At 33.3% G+C, this 24,319-nt stretch overlaps 1 protein-coding gene across 3 annotated transcripts in view; it reads left to right on the forward strand.

The window, feature by feature from the left end:
• The window catches only part of Hr38 (Hormone receptor-like in 38), a 58,355-nt gene extending 50,931 nt beyond the window's left edge, over positions 1 to 7,424 (forward strand). For all 3 annotated transcript variants that reach the window (XM_081745034.1, XM_081745042.1, XM_081745051.1), the window contains exon 7: positions 1,911 to 7,424. In XM_081745034.1, coding sequence (XP_081601160.1) covers positions 1,911 to 2,167 — 257 coding nt within the window. In that variant the 3' untranslated portion in view covers positions 2,168 to 7,424. The remainder of the gene's footprint in view (positions 1 to 1,910) is intronic.
• Positions 7,425 to 24,319: the final 16,895 nt, after the last annotated feature.

A 24,319-nucleotide genomic window follows, 5' to 3' on the forward strand; every position in this document is an offset into this window, starting at 1 on the left:
CATAACAAATTTTAAGGCACAATTGTAAGTATAGTAACGACATAGATTTCAAATTTGTACGACAGAAGGTAACAAAGTTCGCTGAGTCCCAGTAGAATGAAATGAAACACAGGTGAAACCAATGGGACTTCAAAGCAATGTTTTATTAGTATCAATTTGCCAGTTTTATATGAAGGCGATTAATGCACAAAAAGAGAAGTGTATAAAGGGAAATTCTGCTAAAAATTACAGGAATTATATGAGTTATGATATACAGAAGAAAGTAAACAACGGAATGTAGTTCTACAAATAACGTTAGTATTCTGAAAGGATCTGTGCTGAGGATGACAACAAACTTTTTGCCGAAATATTCATAGTTGAATTATAGTTTTGGTTTTTTCGGGTATAATTTAAAATAAATAGCCTTTGCTTTCTTTATCTACATCTATAAAGAGGAGATCCATTAATTCATTCATCCCAGATGTTCGAAACTGTAGGATCTAGAAAACTAAAATTTTGCCCAAATGTTCCCTTTAAACCCTAGACTGTGGATAAGATGGAGTTTTTCAAAACGCGATCTCTGTTTTGTCCTGCACGATTTTTGAAGACGTTATGGCTAGCAATTTACTATTTTCGGCAAATGTTTCCCTCAAACCTTATACTGTGTATTAAGACGGATTCCCTCCCGAAATCTGCTCTTTCATGGATAGGAAAGGGTTTTACATCATTACTGCATGTTTCTTTTCATCCGCTGGATGTACAGGTACAAATTAAGAGGCATATTGATGTTTACCGGAGGCTACAATATGTTCTAAAAACTCTTCACTAATATTTCTTTTTAGAAAAGCTTGTACCCTGTCCATAGGTGGAAGTAAATGAAAGAAATGTCAGTCATCTTTAGCTATTAACGAACTCTATTTTAGCCCGAAATACTGAATTGCTTTACGTACAGTTGTGAAGCTACGTTCTTTTAACGGTGGGTGGCGAGGATTATTTTGAACAAGATTATGTGCATGTATTTAATATAGTATTGGGTGTTCTGACTAAAGGCAGGTTCCAGCCCTTTATGTAACTCCCATCTCTTCCAACACAATTAGCAACGGTAAATGAATGTTGTACTCACTATAACAATAACAATTTCTACGTTGCCCAATTCCTCCTCAAACATAAAGTTATTGTTATTTGGCAAAAATTTGACTAATTCCAAACTCTAGCTTTGGTGCCTAGTAACTCAAGAACCAAAATTCTGTACAGAATAAGATTTCACTTGCCACTAGGCATCAAGATCTACCTTTATGCTAAGTTTGGTCAAGATAAATCGGATGAGTCTATAATCTAATCCTGTGATTGATTATATATATACGTACATATAGAAGAATCAACTGAAGGACAAACACTTACATTAAAACATATTTATGTTTAATTTGGTCATATGTCTGTACAACCGCATGCTACACCAGTGCCAAAATGACTGCATCCGGGAAATGTGTGAACTACACTATAATTCCCGTATGAATATCGAGTAAACGGTGTCGAGCAGACATGTTGGTTCACTGGGAACAAGGAAAATTAGAACAAATAGCAGTGATAACCAACATATGTAGAGTCATGATGGTGGGACATTGATACTATTTCATGTTCATAAGTTCCCGACTTTATATAAGTTAAGTCATTTTCTGTGGAACAGAGAGTTACATAATTGGACAAATCTGACTGTAGCATATTTTTCTCTTTCGTTTCTATTAGTATCTGGTGACGGTCTAAAAACAATCGAAAATGTTCAGTTCATTTCTTCGTTTTCTCTGTAATGCTCAGAAACCTACAAGTTTCTTATGTTTTGCTTCTGGAAATAATTATTCTTCTTTTGGTTTTTATGCCTACCTTTCTGCTTTTGAATATTTGAATTAAAAAAAGTGTATTTTTTGTTGCAGAGAGACATGGATTGAAGGATCCAAAAAAAGTGGAGCAGCTACAAATGAAAATCATTGGATCATTACGGGATCATGTAACATATAATGCAGAGGCCCAGAAGAAGCCCCATTATTTCTCGCGACTGTTGGGAAAGCTTCCAGAACTCAGGTCTCTGAGCGTACAAGGGCTTCAAAGGATATTCTACTTGAAACTTGAAGATTTAGTTCCTGCACCGCCATTGATTGAAAACATGTTTGTTGCAAGTTTACCTTTCTAAGAAAAATAAACTAAAAGAGGAAAAACAGAACACAACAAAACAAAGAAAGTGCCATCATCACAAAAATCCCCAACTTCCTCCCCTAAAACATTCTGGTTTTCTATAACTTTACTTAAAATAGAGAGTTTGGCTGTGTCATGAGATAGTGCATTATAAGTGGAAGAGACAAAAACGAAAGAGTGTTTAGCGAAACGTACATTAAAAAAAAATGGCTTTCCACCCACCATAAAGCCCCCCCTCCTCAATTTAATGTACTGACTCTGCCAATAGTATTACGTATAAGTTACCTACTATTTCTACCGTTGTCACTAGTACTGTTCCATATCACTTCTTGTCTGACTCCTGGGAGGTGGTTAATGATAATACACAAATAATATAGCTTGCCAAGTGAAGACTGACGAAAAAGTACATTAATCACATGACAGTTGGAACTGTGTTTCGAGTGCTAGTCAAGGTAGAAAAGATTTAATTAGTTTTGCTTATTTTACGAATAAAGAAAAAAAGATAGTGTGTGTGTGTATAAATTTATATACATATAGATAAATACTATATTGCGATATGAATGAAGTTATTTATATATATATTGATATAGTATGTAAATCAGTACTATGCGTGTGGACTAATGCTGAGACAACATGGACGCATAATGATTTAGAAAAAAAAAAGAAGAAAAAAACTGAATTGATGCTGTCTATTAAACAATGTTTGCAGTTGCTCTGGACTGTTTATATAAATGTGCTGTAAACTGTTTTGGTTTTATGATGAAGCGCAAACGTCCTATTCTTAACACTGATTAAATGGAGAGAGAAAGAGATAATTTTAAAGTGATACTGTAAGTTTAAGTGTATGGGGATTTTCACTCAATTTTTTAAAAGGTTCTTTCGTGAGAAGAGAAGACATAAGAATTTTGTCTGTTACGAATACAGAAGTCAAGTGCCATGCTGCTGGATCTCGGTGTGATAAAGACGATATATATATGTATATTACGTAATGATTCAGAAAATGAAAGATATATATATTTATATTTGTACAGTTTGCCAAAGAAATGTGTTTTCTTCTTTAGTATATATATTCATAAAAATATTTTAGCATAACTATTGTGGTATTACCCACAACAACTTTATAATTTTTAAAAATAATAGTTTATACAAGTATGTTTTTTAACTTCGTATAACAGTAAAAGAAACTCAAGTTGACGTCACAGTTTGTAACATTTGGTGTTTTTTTTTTTCTTTCGATTCGTTTCTTCGTGATTGATTATGTGCGTAATAACTGTGTTTTACCATTTATCATTGTTTATTGTTTCAGAAATATATTAAACCAAGAACATCACTAAGGGTTATATACGTTAATAAACACAAAAAGTTCTTTCAGAGACAATTGTATATGGAAGAACTGATAATTACTCAAGGAACGTTGTCGACCTAGACAACGCTTTAAATGAAGTAAATGAGAAAATGTAACTCTCACGCCCTGATCTTACAATTAGATCCAACATAATATTTTAAAAGTAAAATAACAATGATGTATATTGATGTATAATTTCCATCAAGAACCTCCCCCGTTACTTATAAAAATAACACTTTCTTATGTTGTATAAAATATGTGTATGTATATGGGTAAGAAACTGTACACACTTTTTTATTTATTTATTCCCTAGAAGTGCTGTTATCATATTTAATGTTCCAACATTATATCTCTCTCTGAAAGAAAATTTTAAGAAGAAAGAAAAAAAAACTAGCTGCCCTGCACAAACTATTTTTAAAGATCAGCAAAATGATTTTTTAAGAAAAAGAAAAAAAGAGCTAAAATAAATAATTAAATAAAACAGATTTTTATAGGTGCTTCGTGATGGCTCTCATGTTTCTTGTTGAGCGGTACATCACAATATGACTTGTTATTTTCTGTGAACTGTTGTCTGTCTTCTCAAAGATAGAAAAAAGAAGCCATTAAATATATATATGTATATATTTTGGCTAACGAGTTTGAGAAATGATAAATATATAGATATATGAATATTTAAAATATGTGTAATCTCTAGACTTTTGTGCATATATGTAGTGTATAAAAGCTATTGTCGAAACTTCTGAAACAGTGAATGAGTGTAATGAATATATATTTAAAAAAAGTGAACTGCAGTAATATAAGTGTATCATTAAATTATTATTTCCATATCTTCATATCATATCACCTTTATAAAAATAACAAGAAAGAAATCGAAATGCTGCCTTTGATCTTAAGTGATTTGTTAAATATGTGCCATACGAACAAGAACACGTACAAAATTTTAAAAAAAGGAAAAGATTATAAGCTGGCACATAACGTTACTATTTCTACAGTGAATATTTACGTTTAAAAACCAAATCGTAAACTTTTATGTGTTGATTCGTGAATACTTTATTTTTCAAGTCTGGTTTTGATGTGACTTTTCATTATCTGGTTAAAGTGACTTTTTTTTCCTTTACTGAAAACAGAAGTAACAGTAGTAATTTTTGTGTCGTATTGCTAAATGTAGTATGCAGGAATTTTGAAAGGAACAAAAGAAAAAATCATATAACTTTGCTTTTGTTGTTATCGTTTTGGTGTAGCTTGAATGTATATTTGAATATATATATATTATCTACATTGTTGCACTTACGCATTCACTTTAATATAGTTGCACAGCACTAATACGTGAAAGAAAGTGTATAAAGTGTAGTAGAGACATGTAAAGTGAACTCTATTTTTTTAAATGCATAATTTTAGCGGCATAATTAATTAAAGCATATGTTTTTTTTTAAAAAAATAAGTGATAATTGTTTAATTGGCCATTTACAGATTGGAGTAATTCATAAGTAAACAAATAAAACAATTTAGATAAAAACGAAATGTTGTTTAGATAGGTATTCTGAGCATTCTACTTAATTTAAACAAGTTATGATGAAAATATTTGTGTCTTTTCCGTTACCTTCATTTTTCTTTAATCTATAATACTTCATGTTGTCCTTTTTAACTCAAAGTTACCGTAAGTTATTTTGCTCAAAGATACATAATAATACCGTTTTGCAAACAGCATTAAAATTACAGATATAAAACATTATCTTTCAATTGTGTAGACACTGCTAAATAGAAAAGATTTTAATGCATAGAATCTTTTGTACTTTATACTATTATTTGTACATCTTGTAAATTCAAGATATGTTCAGAAAATTAATAACTTAACATTATGAATTTATAAGTTAATAACAAACTAATGATTTATATTTTCCAAAAAATGTAATCGAGAACTAATCTCTAAAAGACGAAACGAAAAAAAAGTTCCTATACTTCTGGTCATAAGGTTAAGGTAATGTCAAATAATATATGCATTTTAAATTGGTAGTTAGGGATCTTTTGTAAAGAAAAGATTACAAATTTGAATCATAATTTTCAATGGAAAAGAAAATCGGTTAAACTAAAACAAATGTACATAAGTATGAAAGCAATTTGCATCATGAGCAAAGTAAAGTTTAAAAAAAAAATCTTAAATTATTTCAGGTTGCATCACATTACATGTCAATCACTTTCAGAACGTGATGTTCATATATTTCTAAAGCAGCATTCTTATGCAGCATATTCCCTGAACTATCATAAGGTTGTCTAGTTAAGTAATACACATTATACATACATACATGCATACATACATATATACATTCATGCATACATGAATAAACAAAACCTGCCGTTTTCTCTACTTCACGAGCCTATTGATAGGGTGTAACGTATTTTTACTTTTGTACTTAAAAATCTATATATATCACCTACTGTGACACTGCACACAACAAAGCAAAAAAATGATGGCTAGTTGTGTTTTTTGTGTGTCTTTTATTTTTAAACTTAGTTCAAAGCCTTCCATAATATAGCTACTATTAAGAGAGACTATATACATATTTATATAAATATATATATTGTACATAGTTAAATGTTCGTAATATATATATCTATCTATATAATATATAAAACATTTATAAATATATAGTTTGTGGAAGTGTAACCTTTCTCTTTTGATTTTATGTTCCTGCCATACATACACTATATACACAGTACTTGCTACACAGGTATGTTTTTAAGTGTTGCATAGGCATTTTTTAGGTGATAAGATGTACAATTATCAGAATTTTCAGTAAGTGAACCAAATAAGAACGCTGATTTTTCTCATGTTTTCTTGTCTTTTTTTCATGCTTTTTGAAAAGATTTTATCAAACAAAAATTAATATTTTCAGTTTAGCACGCACTTAGATGTATGAAAAAAAATCTAGAGAAAATATTTTTCAGTACCTATTTTTTACCAGTGTTGTACGTACGGGTGTCGATATATATATAAACATATAAAAATATTTTTCTGCAGTGACATATTTTTTCAATGTAAATTATTTTGTTGATATAAAATGCACAACATAATTTCTAAAGAGAAGGAAAAAACTTGAAAAATAAGTTAAAATGAATTTAGCACGGAATGTATTTCTATAACACTGCACAAATATTTTATCTCTCTGTGTATTAATATGTGTTCAATTTTCAACTTAAAAACAATTTTTGTTCCCTAGTGCAACAATAATTATATATATAAAGAGCTTTTCTTCTCATTATTATTATAATTACTTTCAATTGCACTTTTTTATTATTATCGATTATAGTGCTTCTGTGATAATCATTGTTCTTGTGCGATGTTCTTTTGTTGTCCGAGTATACTGTCCACAATGACATTTTTTCATATACCAAAGACGTGTAAAAAGTTTGTGTATATGTGTTTATATTGTCACTTAATTTTAACGATCCGAAATTAAGTGAATATATATATCTATAAGCTTATATTATTATATAGGCTATATATTTAACTACATAATCATGTATAAACTTAAATTCATAACTTATGTTCTGTATTATATAAAATGGGATATACTTTCAGTTTTAATTCTGTTTTACTTTCATTGTCAACTTTTTTTAATCAATTTTTCCGCCTTTTTCTATGGATATATATATATATATATATATATATATATATATGTTACAAAACAATATTTGGTCATATTTTCAGAGGTAACAACATTCTCTGTCATATACAGGATATTATATAAATATATAAACATATATATTTATATGATGAATGATGTTCTTATATAAATACTATTTTATGAAAGTGTAGAAATGATACTACACATTGTCTCTATACCCTTCATGAATGTTCAACTCTTGTTAAGAAAAATTAATAAATAAAAGAGCTTTACATTATGTTAAACATAGTTATTATTTTATAATACCATTATCCTTTTTTTTTAGCTCGTAACTAAAGTTATGTGCAATACCACTTAGTCTTTCTGTGAAAATTGAATGTGTTGATTGTAGATTATTTATTTTTATTTATTTAACAAAATATTAATTATTCATACATCTTTTAAAAGACTGAAATCACAAATACAAAATTCTGCAGTGATATAGAATAGTTCTACTGTTGTTATTGAGAAAGTACCGAGACTTGTTAACAAATAAACAAACAAGAACTTTAGTATTGATAAAAAAAATGGATCAAAAAATTGCGATCTTGGCCTCAAAATTTTTGAACTGCCCCTAAATCCAGTTTTCGTAAATGAGCACATCTACTGAGTTAAGTGATAGTTTGGGTTTGACTACATAATATGTAGTTCTCCATATATAAGGCGTAGAAGAAACTTTTTGATTGAATTATATTGTATCTTGGATCAGAACCTACAAAATTTTTGAACGGCTCCTAAATCGAGTTTTCGTATTTTCTACGTAATAAGCACATCATACTGGGTATGTGATAGTTTGGGTTTGGCTAGACTATATGTAGTTCTCCAGATATAAGGCGTACTTTTTTTTTTTTTTTTTTTATTGAAATATATTGGATTTTGAATCAGAGGCCACAGAATTTTTGAATGACCCTTAATTGAGTTTTCGTATTTTCTACGGAATAAACACTTCATACTGAGTTAAATGATAGTTTGGGTTTGGCTACACTGTATGTAGTTCTCCAGACATAAAGCCTACAAGACAATTTTCGATTGAAATATATTGGAGCTTTTCATCCAAAAATGTGAAAACCTATGTATTTCCCTACGTAACAAATATTTTTTTAACTAATATAATTTATATTTTATTTTCCACATTTTCTTACTATTTTCTGTTTCTCCGATCGAATTTTCCTACGCAGATTTGATTACCATGACGAAGGAAGAAGTGAATGAGAATATGTTGCATCAATATTTTATTCCTTCCAATCTGATGTCGAATTAACATAGCCTAACCTTGATTTAGATATTGCCTGGTTGTATAGGTAAAAGTATACCTAGGTGCATATATCTTTCCTTTTTTCTTCTTTTATTTTTATTTTTATTTTTATTTTTATTTTTATTTTTATTTTTATTTTTATTTTTATTTCTATTTTTATTTTTATTTTTATTTTTATTTTTATTTATTTATTTATGCATTATATGTTAATTTTACAAAGTGAAACGCTTAAACGATAGGTAATTCCAATACAGAATTCTCTTTCAAATCTATTTTTTTCTAATCGTTAAAATAAATATTTCTGCATTTGAAGGAGTTAAAAGGAATGTAAATAACACAAAGAAGCAAAAAATTATTGAAACAAAAAATATTTACATTGTATAGCATGTTCATTCCAATGGACGAACGGACTCAAGGGGCACGAATTCTTACTTCTGGTGCTAATGAAGCAATATTTTTTTTTTTCAACAGAAAACAGATGTACAAAACAGTTTTAGAAATAAATGTGGATCTAGTTACTGTACAATGTCTATTTTGGAAAATAATTCATTCAGTCTCGAAAAATTTGGATTTTTTGTACAATTTGTCTTCAGCGGAGTCCTATGAAAGATCTAACTTCTGCTTCATTTCTAGATTTGAATGATTATCTAACTGCAGGGCATATACTGTAAGTTGATAATCTCAACCACACTCTCCATAAGAATTCTATATATATGTTGTAAACTATTAAATTTTCTATAGCGGGAAAAAACTCGTTCTTCATTTTTAGCAAACATAGTTATTATTTTTAGCAAAATTTGATTATAAATACATACTGCACTTACTTCCCGTAATAGGCTTATTAAATCTAAACTCAAAATTTGGGAGTCAGTAACTAAGGAATTAAAGGTCTTAACTTGACCAAATTTGAAATTTTTTCGCAGGCCTTGACGTATAAAATACCGTGGTGTGCAGGCATTTGGTTCTTGAATTATTAGCTATCGAATTTAGCGTTTTAATTCAAATAAGTTCAAACTCCAAATCTGATGACAAATAACTTGAGGACTTTACAACATAATATTTCATATGTGTAGTAAGCTCATGAAGGTGTACCATCATATCAAATTTGGCCAAGATCAGATCAGTTCTATTAATTACTTTTAGTAAAATTTCTTAATTTCACCAGCCCAAACCTAACTTCAATGACTAATGACTTGGAAACTAAAAATCTATACATGATAATATGTCATATTATTTTCAAATGTGTGCATATCTTGTCAACATTTACCGCCATACGAAGTTCAGTTAAAATCGGATGGGATTCATCGGTCATGATTTAGTGAAACTTCACCATTTTACCCAGTCCAAACCTAAATTTGGAAGTCAATAACTCTAGAATGAATGATCTGCATACACCATAATATTTCATGAACGTACTAAGCTATATGAGATCTACTACCATACCAAATTTGGTCAAGAATGAAGTAGTATCGCCAATGGTATACCAATGGTATATAATGACGTTTCACTAAGTCGAATTCCAACTTTCATGGCCAATAACTCAGGAACTAAATTCTTGCACACCATAATATTTCGTAAGTGTACTAAACTCATGAAGTTCTAGCCTCATCCCGATTTATGTCAAAGTTGGATGAATTCTACCGCATATGATATATTGTCTTTAAAAAAAAATCAAATGAAAGACGAAAATGTCAATTGGATACTTCTCACTTGCTGATAATTGAACTAAATCCAGTCATTTGGTGGAATATTCAAAATAAAGGAACAAATGTTTTTGTTTTCCTCAATCAGTATCCTTTCTGTCAAATAATAATAATATTCATTTATTAGGCGGCAAAAAGCATACATAGCCATAAGATGCGCCCGGGAAGCAGGTATATGACACTTACAAGACACATTCAGCACATGCAACCAAACCCATACAACAATGTCACAGAATACATATCTGGTAACAGGCAAATTACACATGCAACAAATAATTTGCACATGTTGTCAAAAACATAGAATTTAATATACAATAAACTTAGAAATGATTACATACTAGGACAAAATATAACTTATCATAAATGGAAAAGGGGGAGGATTACAAGAAAAGAACTTCATACAATTAAACAAAACTCATATTAACTGAGATAAAATAACAGCATACAGTATTCGATCATGAAAAAAAAAGTTACACCTAGAAGAAAAAGAAAAGACTAAAGGAAAAAAAGAAGAAAGAAATTATTAAAATTCAGAACTAACAACCTTTACAAAGAAAACAAAACTCTCAAATGGTATTACTCTAAATTAAATAGGTAACACTAAAGATTCTTTAATAACTGAATAAGTTCTGAACGAATTTAAATAAATTTAGTTTGGGAAATATCTACAATAGAATAAAATTTATTTGCAGTATCAATGGATCTATAAATAGACGATTTTAGAATTCAAGCTTTAGAGATGATTTTAGAATAGATTATTTGAGAACGAAAGGAACAAAATTTCTAGTGTTACGGTAAGGAATTCTTATGGTAACAAAACCTCAATAAAGAAACCTCCATGAAGAATATTATGAAAATAAATTAAGATCGAAAATATATCGCTTATCGGCTAAAGACAAAAGATGTACTTCTTTGGTTATACTAGACAAATTAATATCTTTGTATCTTCGAACTTCCATCGTAACCGGCTAGGAAGTTATACTGAACAGACTCAATAGTATTTACAAATTATTTGGCTTCATTGTTACAAATCACAGTACTATATTCCAAATGAGAACACACATTACACAAATACAGAATTTTGCAAGTATTTACATTGGAAAAATTGCAACAAAGGCATTTTAATATTGCTAGTTCTTTTCTAACCTTAGATGTGATTATCTGCAAATGTTTGTGCAATAATAATTTGTTATATAATGCTATTTCTGGATGTTTAACGTAAGTTCCAAATTTAATTTCTTGATTACCTATTATACATTTATAAGACAAAAAATCACTTTTCCTGAAAAAAAAAAGTTATATCTTGAATTTTGGCAATATACAAAGGTAGGAAATTATTCTCCGATCATTAAGGTAATTTATTAAAATTTTTTGCAACATAACTTGATCTTGAACAGTATTAATTTCATTAAACATTTTAATGTCATCAGCATACATCAGATATTTACAGGTTAAATTATCAGGTAAATCATTTATATAAAAAAGAACAGCAAGGAACCCAGGTTAGAACCATGAGATACTCCAGACGTTATGTTATAAATAAAGGAAGTATAGCCATTATTTCTAACTGTAAATTTCCTGTTACTTAAATATGAGTCTAGTCGTTTTATAATTTGATTTGACAATTTGTACCTACACAGCTTACTTATTAATAAACGATGGGGAACTCTATCAAATGCTTTAACAAAATCAAAAAATAACATCCGTTTTACCACGAGATCGAATAATAAAAAATAGGCTTTGCATAAAACTTGCCGAGTTTGTATTAACTGCTTTACCAATTATAAACTCATGTTAATTAGTATCCAACTAATCACAGACAGTGCTATGCAAGTAGTTGCACATTATTTTTTTAAAAAATTTAGGAATAACAGTCATTATAGAAATAAGCTTATAATCATTGATATTATTACCATTAATCTTAGGTATGGATGTTATTGCTACTACCTTCCAAGATTCAGGATAAATATTTACATTTAAGCTTCAATTAAACAAGAATGCTACCATAGAGAGCTTACTTCTTCTACTCCTTTTAAAATGAATACAAATATTTCCTCTACACCAGATGTTGATGTGATCTTTAAGGATTTAATAGCATCTCTTAAATCTAATAATAATAATAATAATAATAATAATAATAATAATAATAATAATAATAATAATAATAATAATAATAATAATAATAATAATAATAATAATGCAAAACTCAGACACTACAGTGCATTGTTACCAGCCAAAGGCCCTATATGTAGCAGAATGCCTTATAATGAACAAGTAAAGTATGATCGTGAAACTGGAAAAAAATGAAATGAAATCTTTGAGTTTTACGTCCCACGGTTATGCCGGTTAGGCTAAAGGAGACGGTGATAATGAGAGATGAGTGAAACGGTGGAATGAAGAAAGTGGGAGGAAACGGGAGTACCCCGAGAAAACCCACGAGCACGGTGTTTGTCCACCACAAAGTTCACTTGGCGGGGGCTGGGATCGAACCCGGGACCCCAAGCACCAGAGGTGAACGCTCTACCACTGAGCCACCGTGCCCCCGATCGTGAAACTGGAAGTCAAACAAAAATGGAATATTATTTTTTAAAAATTTAGAACCGGTCAACTACAACTATGAACTTAGAAGACGGCCTAACCAGGAAGTCCCAACAAGGCTGACCAACCAGTTTTCCATCTTATGGAGTCTGGCTCAGCAAAATAGAAAAAGACTCAATAGAGATTGAACTCACATGCGGAAATAGCCAGAAGCATAAGCCGCTTGACAAAAAGCTCCAAGAACAGCAAAGTTTCCAACTGTAGCAGAAGCTAAAAGAGAGAAAAACAGGGACTGAAGAGGAACAGACAACACCGACTACGAATGAAGGAATACTGGGTAAATGTCAAAGCCCGGAGGAAACAGTTGAAATTACGTGATTCCTAGTTGACCGAAACGAAACAAAGAGAGACAGGGAGATATAGAAATAATAATATTGAAGTTAATGTTAGAAGAAAAAAACAAAAGTACCGGTACTTTGAATTCTCTAGACAATATTATTTATAGAAAATATAATAAGTTGTTTGTCAAAATGTATAGAAAATTACCTCTAGCAGACAACATATCTACTCAGATACAACACATTATTTTGGGTTCAATCTGGTCTGTGGAAAACCTTTATCGTCACTGTATATAGATTTACTAGTTTGGAAGAAGATCTCAAAGATGAAACAGATTACATTAATATTACGGGAGTAGCTAATGACTACAACCTTCTAAATTTACGAAAATGGCATAAAGAAGAAGTTAGATATCTCTTGGTTAATATTTTTTCAAAAAAAAAAAAAAAAAAAATTAAAAGCTGGCACACGGTAGGGCTTCCTAAAATTCAAACATACCTGTCATAATGAAATTGGTATTAAAACCATTTAATGTTCAAAAATTATTGGCAGGATACAAAAATTACTTAACCGATAAAGATATGTTGTCTGGCGTGTATCGGATCACGTGCTTGTGAGACGACATGTATATAGAGAAAACAAAAATATACACAAATACTAGGATAAAATAAAAACATAAAGGGAACTTTAAGAACATCCATATCTCAATTCAGGCTTTTTGATACATTTACTTGTAAATATGCAGAAAGTATTGAAGGTGAAAGTTTTTCATCATACAAAATCCACAGTAGAAAAATATACTTATATCACATATGTACTAAAAATCCTCCTCTTGACACTGATTCTAAGCACCACATGGAAAGGCAGTTAAAGAAAGAAAAAAATACAAATAAATTCCCTATTTGCTAATACAAATAATTGTTTTTAAAATCACTTTACTACCAAAATCACAAATTTCTTACATATGTATATTATGCGTCATGCAGTTGGCAAATACTGAGATCTGGAGACATTATATCCAATATTAAAACATCAAAGATAGCAGAAAATACAAATTTGTTCACCACAATTTTTACAGTTGATTTTCTAGTTGCAGTAAATTAATTTAATTTATGGGTTTCTTAACATCTCTAAAACATAAATTTACATACAGTTACAGTTATTACTTACAATTATACTTCCTTTGTTCTTACTTAATTGTTTCTTGTGGGTCATGTCCAGGTCCGTATTTATATATTGTGCGTCCCTGCTCTAAATAATTTGTCCCCCCCCCCCTCCCTGAGCAAACTTATGTCCCAAACAAGGAAACAGGCTGTGATTTTGCAAACACACAGCTCCTGTTGAGTAGCAGTTTAGGTATTACAAGTTACAAAAGTTACAAATGGAATAATTTTCTCAATGATGATTATGATGTCGTGTTCTGCCCGAAAGTAGGCGTTTGACCCGAAGGTTGTTATGCTCCACTCCCCAGAGATGGAATGAGATTTTAAAAGTAATCGAAAACGACAGCTATTAGTGTTGAATTCATAGTTTTCGAGGCCGCTGAGTTTAACGGTGTCAGTTTTCATGATGTTTAAGTTCATCCTCACTCCTTGGTGTAGGAGTGGGAGAGGATGACTTTTTAAAAATAATCAGATAAGCTAGCTAATTAGAACGTACTATAATTAGAGGGAATTAAACACATTAAAATATTTTCTAGCTTGCGCGGGACTCCGCGGGTTGCTAGTTTTAAATATTACTTTATTGTGAATCTTAAAAAATCCAAAATTTCGCCGACCTGTGCTCGAGCACAAAATAGCACTTACCTAAATACGGGCCTGGTCATGTCATAAGTCTTGTGTGCGATACATCTGTCAATAATAAACAGGACATTTTCGCTAGAATCCTTATCACCTGTAATATTGATTCAAAGACTCCACGTATCTTTAAGCGGATACAACAAACCTTACCGTAATCCCCTCATGTGTACATCCTAAATAGGAGACGTCATTCTGAGCACCTTCTTGTGATTGTATCAGCAAAGTGAATAATATGTCATCAAAATGATGCACTTGGGGAGAGGACACATTCTGACAATGTTTTGGGAAGACATATCGGAGGTACTCCCTTTACCAGCAAGACCCCTTCTCCCGATCTCTTTCTGGTGAATTTGCCTCATGAGAGGACACTAGAGCTGCATGAGACCATTCCCAACCAAATCAGTGCATATATCCAAGCCCAAGGGGATGCTAAATTAAAATCAGAGAATAATGTGACGACAACATTAATGTACTCTATGGACGTTCTATCCGACAGAACTTTAATAATTTACATACCGCGGACAGTGTGCACGTGTACAAAATTGTAACATCGGTTTAGTCCTTTTAGGTGCATAACTTTTTTTGTGAATCAATGTAATAGTAATAATAATTATACTGTACGATTACAATAACAATTTTTCACAATTTACAGTTTATTTTTCTCCAGCAAGACTTTTATATGCTATTTCAGTTCAGTGTTATTTTTTACCAGTTTTGTTCTTAACGAAACTACAGTTCTTACTCAATAGTTAGTTTGTGTTTGTACGGTATTTAATTAAACGCTTCTTTGTTACAACATTGGTAAGTAAATGTTTAAGAATGTATTTGTATTGTGAAATATCTATAAGAAACAGTGTAATTAAGTGTAATTCTTGGCTCGTTGTTTATCAGTTATAAATTATTTAAATATACTTTTTATGTTTTTCAATACTTCCAACAACATTGTCAACTCTTTTAACAATAAAAAAATATCAATGCTATTGTTTTAAAAAAAGATTAAAAACGAAGAGTTACGGGCAATGTAGAGAGAGAGAGAGTAGTATTTAGTAGTCTGTACAGTTTCCTAAAGCTAAATTATAAATGGTCATTACAAATGGTGCTTCATTCATAATTTCATGATTATTTCTGTCAGTAGCTTGCATCCCCCTTGCTCGTTCTTTGCGCTTCCAGTTTGAGAACCACTGGACTAAAGGAATTCCAGCAAGGACCCTTGAAAATAGAAATAAAATTTGCTGATGTGACTGAAGACTGAGCACGCTGCAGACTAAACAAATTACTTAGCTTTCAAGCTTGAGCTTCTCGTCATCAGAGTGCAGAAAAAAGTCAAGAAGAAATGAAGAACAATAGACAGACGAAAATCCAGTTGTGTATCACTGTCAGCTACACTAAGTATTATGTCAGAATGTTAAGACGGAAAAAAAGAAACATTCTAGTGGTTAGTTTCTCTGTACTAATTTCTTACAGACCGTGTCCCTTCTCATTATTATTTCCTCCTCTTTAGATATTTTCTCACATTTTTGACTTGGCCACAAAGTTGTTACACATCACAATATTCAAAGATAACCCCTTGGTACTTATATGCCCAAATTATCACAGCTTTTTTGTTTGTTTGTTTGTTTGTTTAAATGACGCAATTCATTTGATTGCCATTTCAATTCAGGTTCGTAGGAACTAGTGCTATTTTCGTCACTTGCGATAATACAATCAAGGAGTGCTTCACCATTCTTTTCATAACATTATAGGTGAATATGTACATATCGCCATCTCTGTTGTTTTAGTACTTCGGCAAGTAGTGTAGCACCTATATTGCAGATGCTTCACGCATGTGTGGGTTCTATGTTAACATCTGTTACACAGCTAATAGTGAAATGCTCAATGAAATTTTAAATTCTTCATACGTCCATCAATGGCAATTTTTTCTGTACAAAGTATATCCAAATAATATATATATATATCTGTTGCGGTACCTCCACCGCATTGTTGCATGGCTGATTCATGGCTACGTTGAAATTCCCTTTCCTCTCTGGTGAGGGTGCAGTACGATAGAACAGAGATACCACAAGTTTCTTGCAATTTTTTTGAATTTGCAATGCGTTTCTTCAGTGGTGCTATTCAGCCAGTTTGCACCGGTTTGCTAGAACCGGTTGTTAAAATATTTCCAGTTCGCAGAACCGTTTGTTATACGCAGACCTAACAGTAAATTATACCCACGAACAGTAAATTTTAGTTTAACTATCTTTGTTATCAGAAATTCTTACAGCTACAGGGTTAAACATACGGTCCCTCAGAACAAGGTATAAGCGTTTATTTCTTAATCTCAAACGCTTAGATATCAAGAATAAGAACCGGGTTTACATGAGTGTAGTGGTGAGTGTTATTTATGTTTGAAACGAATACATACTATTGGCAACAATTATTGATCTATTATTGGATTAAGGTCTTTTCAGTACTTTTTGACAACCATCTACCTTGGATAATTCGTTTTCAAAATATTCGAAGTGCTACCTAATTTCGTCACACCACCTTGTGTTAGGACGCTGTGTATGTCACTACTTATCACTTGTGGTATCCAGTAAATATTTTGCTTTTGCCTACAGGTTATCATAAAATAAATATCGTTGTTCAGAGAACTCTGGAGGCGTAACCTCTCGACAGAATGCAACCAAACTTTGTAGGAGCATATTTGGAAACATGCAGAAGCGATTGGTGTAGAAAACAAAATTAGTTCCAATTTTCGCCACCAGAGGTAATTGTGGCTCTCTACAACGACATGTAAGTGCAGCATGGAAGGAAAACGATACTAATGATGCTAAATGATAAGAAAGACTGTAATTACCTCTCCAGGCGCTTACTCACGCCTGCATATGTTTTAGTGATACGAGTTTGAGAGCCACTATGTGCCAGAACTGAATTGGTGGTGACCCGATGTTTGTTTCTTTTTTCTTCCCACACTCTTTGCCTTGTATTCAAGGGGTTCCGGGTTCGATTTCTGGTGAAGACAAACGCGAGTCGGATCTCATGTTACCCTGTAGGTCCCGTCCTTAGAACGACATCATCATCTCACACGGTACTAATCATCATGCATATTCCTTGCTCAGGGACCTTCACATCAAAGACCTGCCTTTGGGCAAAACCCCTCATCATCATCATCTCCCATAACACATCACTACACCTCGGGGTTATTAATAGGAGTACAAATTAATGCCATGCATCGCACAGGGCATAATTACGGCCTTTCTTTAATTGAATATCAATAATATCATTTGTCTTCCATACCACACTTAATGTACTTAACATAAAACAGACACAATAGCCTCCAGAGGCGAGATTTGACATTAACCTTTTCCTGGAATATTGGAGGCAGCTTGCATTTTAGGGACCACAGGAAATAAAAGACTAACATTTAACTTCGTTTTTGTAAGATATCCAAAAATTTTAAAGGGACGCTTCAGTTCGGAAACCCTTCCCCCGTAAATCCACCACTAACCACTTGGTATTAATAGCATTGGTAATCAATGCCAAGAGACTTACAGGAGAGGTAATTACAGTCTTTCTTATCATTTAGCATCACTAGTGTCGTTTTTCTTCCACGCTGCACGTACTTGGTATTGTATAGCGCCACGATTACCTCTGGTGGCGAAAATTGGAACTAATTTTTATTTTCTAAGCCAATCGCTTCTGCATGTCCCAAAAGTACTCCTACCAGGTTTGATTGCATTCTGTTAAGTGGTTACGTCTCCAGAGTTCTCTGAACAGCGATACTTATTTTATAACCTGGTATACATACATATATATATATATATATATATATATATATATATATATATATATATATATATATATATATATATATATATATATATATATATAACCGGTTGTTAAAAAATTAGAATAACACCACTGTGTCGGCTGAAAAGAGCTTCCACATTCTTTCACAAACAACTATAAAATTTCTGAATACTTGCTACTATTGGAGCATAAAAAAGAACAAACTTACACACCATATTTTACCTAATTGAACAATGCTTTGCAACCAGAACATATGTACACTACAGAAGTGTATTCAAATAATAATGACTTTTCACAAGAAAACTACTTTTGAATATGTTCCGACTTCATAGGACGAAAAACACAGAAGTTCACACATTAATTTTTGTTCCTTGCTATTATATTGAATATTAATAGAAAGAGGAACATGTATTATGTGTCCGAAAAAAATAAATAGATAAACTGGAGTTTAGGCTTTATTTTAAATGCAAATGACAATAAATTTATTTCAGGAAATAAGTTTTATAACATGCTTTCTTTCTAGTTTATTTTTACACTCTTTCTTACATCTTAGGTAATTAACTTACATGCTTACAGAAAAAGAGAGAAAGAACAGGAAAAGAGAATCAAAATAAATGTACAGAAAATTCTAAATCCTGAGTAACAATTTACTTTCTTTGGGAGCTTTAGTCACACTATCGGTACACCAGCATCTCATCTACATCAACAGCTGCTATTTGTACGAACTGTGGGGAGGAGAATCGTGGTGAGAAGCCCCGCACAGCGATCAAGCTTTATTGTGTTAATTGTAAGTCTAATAATTCTGCTTTATGTGGGGAGTGTCTAGTCTTTCAGACAAAGAAACATTCTCCAGAGCTTATGGTTGTTGAAATCATTTCCCTACTGATGAGAAACGTCGCATCAAAGAGAGTATTCTGACTTCGTTTCTCTTTTTCTCAATGTTGAAGCGACTTTTACGGAAACTGTTTCAAACCACAAAAACTGCCGTTTCACATAAACAGCGTTTGCAGAATTTAAGTATGTAGAAGAAAAATAAATAATTAAATAAAAGTGTCTGCCTTGTCACTATATAACTCAATAACTCGCGTGTTGCTCATAGCGGTTGTCCCAAGGTACCATCACTTCATCGCCACTTGGTACACATTGATGGTATGAAACTAAGCCAAGGTATTCGTCGTCATCTTAACGACCCTGTCATCTATCAGAGAAGTCCGAAATCTCCACTGGTTTGCAAGGCACCTTGAATTTCACTTAAATAGGATATTGTGGAGCACGAATTGATAATAGTGAAGAGATAGTAATTGGCTCACGATCTAGCCTTAAACGCTGATCTTTCTCACTATGGCACTTCTTCAGATTAACCTTAACGGCTTTAACAGTTATCTTGAAGAACTGAAAGAACTGTACTATGACCATCACCAGCTATTGTCAGGCTTATAGGAAGCTCTTTTCAGCCGACACAGTCCTCCATTTTATTTCACAACACGGCCTACAAGTGTGACGAGCCTAACCATGAGCGAACTGCTGGCGGTATAGCTACTGGGGCATATTCTCTGTATATTAATATAATTTCTCAGTTGTAAGCAGTTATGTGCAAGTTTTTTCTTATCTCCCCACCATTTTTTCAAGTTTACAACCAACTTGATTTTATCAGAAATCTGAGTACCTATACAGGTCCATCTGAACTGACGAACACTGTGGAATCGTCGAGCATATGGAGTATTTTTCTCAAGTACGTGTTATCTCCTTGAAAAAAAAATCCTTCGTTTCCATACGAACTGTATTAGGTTAGTGCGAATGAAATGTCTACTCCCAAAGGTAATTTCAAAAGACCCCAAAAAAGGAAGGGGAGAACTACAATACCTAATTAATCAAATTAGTCACCTTCTGCAACCACACATTTTTATCATTGCTCAGCCAATGGTTGTATCTGTGGCAAAAGAAGTCTGGAATCTGCGATGCCTTCAACCATAAGTTGCACCGCCCATTATAGAGGAAAGGTCTTTCCTCCCAAGAAATGATCAAGATGCTGGAAGAAGTGATAGTCAATAGGGGAGATATCGGGGGAATATTGTGGATGAGGAAGAGTTTCTTATTGTAACTCATGAAAAACCTGTAACATCCTTAGCGCGACATATGAGATATTAGTATCGCGCAATATTACCACGCCTGTTCACCATTGGTGGATGCTTGCAGACAAATTTGCTGTGAATTTAATGAATTTCAGTTTTATAACAACCTGCATTGATGGTTTCACCTAGTCTGAGAAAAAACATGATTTATCACTTCCACATATTAGCAACAGTACTTTTTGGGGATAGAAAGACGATTTAGGTTAGTTGGTGCCCACGGGACTCATCATGCAATGCTGTCACCGGAACGAAATTTGAGAAACCAACGGTGAATGGTGCGTTCAATTGCCATTCTGGCCCAAATGCATTGTTATAATTATTTGTGGCTTGCTGTACACAATGAAAAATTTCTCAGTGTTCTCCATGGCGTACTTTTATACAACTCTGTTGAACAACACACTAAATCCTGACTGTCTGAGTACTCCAGCCTGTTTGCTGGAGATGTACTGAGTTCGTGACGTTAGATGCCTGAATTAGTCCATCCCTGTGTTGTGTTTCTGAGATGAATTTCCTACCAGATATCAAAGCGGATATTTCATTCGTTCCAACCTAATAGTAAAACTAAAAGAAACTCATTGAAGATTTTCTGTGATTCCAACAAGGAAGCAATTTATTTGGACAGAACATAATAATTTCAAGTTCAGCTTGCATTGTTCTGGGTAGTGGTTCACTAGATTCACTAATTGACTTACTACAAAGACATATTGTAGCAAAGTGATTTTCTGCCTACTATACACAGTGACGATGCCAACTTTAGTTTCTTCGGGAGGCGACAAGCGGAAGGGCAGATTCATTTTTGGAGGGAAACTATTTTTTGTATACTGAGTTGAGTTGAGTTGATTTTGAGTTTAACGTCCCGTTTTTTTTACATTGCTAGCTAAGGCTAGCTACCTCTGAGAGGGTTACGCCCTCTTTTAAGGGAAGTGATTTGAAAGGATTGTTGGTTTTTAGGGCGGTGGTTGGTCTAAGTGCTTTATTTATTTATTTCATAGCAGTAATGGTCATAAGGAACTTTGCGTTCCTTAACATTAGGTGGAGAGATAAACATAAATACATATATTTAACATAAAACATACATACATAGCTGGTATGAAAGTAGATGAACAATGATTTACAAAATATTAAATGAGGAACACTAAATATTATACAATAAACACGATAAGGAGAATAGCAGATAAGTGATAGTAATGTAATATTATAGTTATATAATTGATGAGGATGAAGTATGAGATGAGGTGCAATCACAGGACAACACATAGGAAAATGTTAGCGGACGAATGCAGTTATCTTCTTGCCTAGGGGGACTCTAGGCTATAATGAGAGACATGATGAACCCAAGTTAGTATGAGAATATTACTGTGCATGAAATGATGGAAAAATGAGAGGTAAATGAGCATGAGTGACGTAATCGTTCAGAAGCAAGAGTGAGGGATCATCAGGAGGAAGAGTGTAATGGTATAACGTAAAGAAAAGAGATAATGGAGTGTGAAGATAACGGGTAGGTGTAGGATGTAGTGCTAAATAGTGCATTGTGTCGAAAAGTAGTGGATGGTGGATTTGAAATCGGCGGCGTATGTATGAGAATCGAAGGGATTCGAGATGGTATTGCAGAGCGGGAAAAGTAATGCGCTGATATAATTCTCGTGTGGGGCTAGGTAATGTGATGCGATAAGCAAATCGGAAGGCATGGCGTTCGTGAATAAGAAGTTTGTGGTAGAATTTTTCTGATGCGGCAATCCAAGCTGTGAAGCCATAGGTGAGAGTAGGGCGAAGAAAGACTTTGTAGGTGTTCAAGACTGTGTGTGATTTGAGACCCCAGGTGGTTCCTGCGAGACGTTTAAGCAGGTTGAGACGATTGTAAGCTTTTGTTGAAATTGTTTTAAGGTGTTGCATCCAGGTGAGGTGTGTGTCAAACGTGATGCCTAAGTATGTGACTGCTTTTGTAGCTTGCAGAGGAACCTGGTCTACGTGGAGAGATAGGCAACGTCGATTTCTGCGGACTTTGCTTGTTTTCTTTGGGGGAATGAAGATGATAGCCTGCGTTTTTGTAGCATTGATGGTGAGTTTCCAGTAGCGGCACCAAAGGCAGAAGTCAGAGATGGCTGTTTGTAAGATCTTATTTATATGCTGGATGGATGTTCCTAAAGCGAGAAAAGCAGTATCATCTGCATACTGGAAAGGATAAATGTTGTCAGGAAGGTGTGGCATGTCAGCAACAAACAGAATGTATAACAAAGGTGAAAGGGCAGAACTCTGTGGAACTCCTGACAGTAAGAAGATAGGATGAGACAAATGTTCGTTAATGGCAACATAGGTGATACGACCTGAGAGGAAGTTGAAGATAAGTCGTATGTATGCTGGAGGAAGTTGGAGCCTGATCAGTTTATAAATAAGACCGAGATGCCACACTTTATCGAAAGCTTTCTCGAGATCGAATAAGACTAAACATGATGGTTTCACTCTATTATAATGCGTAGTGATAAGGCTTGTGAGACGTAAGAGTTGATCGTTTATGGAGAAACAAGGACGGAAGCCTGCTTGAGTGAGAGGAATAATATTTCTGGTGTTGAGGTAAGTATGAAGCCGTTTAACTAGAATGCGTTCGAGAATTTTGCTAAATGTGCTTGTGAGCTGGATTGGCCTGTAAGAGGAGATCTCATGAGGAGGCTTATGTGGCTTTGGAAACATAAGAGTTTTAGATGTTTTCCAAGGTAGAGGAAAATAACCTGTACGCAGTATGAAGGTAAAGAGGTTGGCAATGAGGATGAGTAATGTAGGTGGACACTCTCTGATCTGGCGATAGGTAATATTATCAAAGCCAGGCGCTGTGTTTCGTTTACATTTGATAGTGTCTGTGACCTCTTCAACAGTGATAGTTGAAGTAATAGCTTGGTTTACACTGAGTTCATGTATGGTGTTGGGTTGCAAGAATGCAGAGGTGTCAGCACTGTCTGCAACATGGGGTGTAGTTCCAGGGGGCGGTGGGGTGAAGATGTTCTGCAGATGGTCTGCGAAAGCATTTGCCTTCTCCGTATCTGTTTGAGCAGCAGAATTGCCGATCAGAATTGGGTATGGTGTTTTTGTGAACTTGCCGCACAAAGCGTTAAACTTTTTCCAGAATTTGGTAGGATGACTGGTGGTAGACAGGGTATTGCAGGTTTTAACCCAACAACGAAGTTTATATGCCTGGATGTAGTTGCGCACAGTTCTTTGCAATTGGTGATGATGGAGTAGGGCTTCAGGATTTCTGGTGTGAATGTAATCTCGATAGAGTTGACGAGAGCGTGAGATCATAGTCAGATAATGTGGGGGCAGTCGAGGTTGATATGGGATATTTTTGCTAGTGGGAATGAAGAGAGTGCTAGCTTCCTGTATGGTTTGAGTAAGTGTATCAACTGTGGTGTATAGATCGTCTTCTGTAGTGGGGGATGACAGGTGTTCGGTGCGTTGAGCGAGATAAGAGCGATAGCTGATCCAGTTTGCTTTATCAAATCTAAAACAGGTACGTGAAGGCAGTTGCGAGCGAGATGATGCAGAAGAATGGAAGTTTAGGGTGAGTTTAACAGGAGCGTGATCACTACCTAG

This window comes from Thermobia domestica, chromosome 2 (genome assembly GCF_964235325.1).
Source record: "Thermobia domestica chromosome 2, izTheDome1.hap1.1, whole genome shotgun sequence".
NCBI classification, from domain to species: domain Eukaryota; kingdom Metazoa; phylum Arthropoda; class Insecta; order Zygentoma; family Lepismatidae; genus Thermobia; species Thermobia domestica.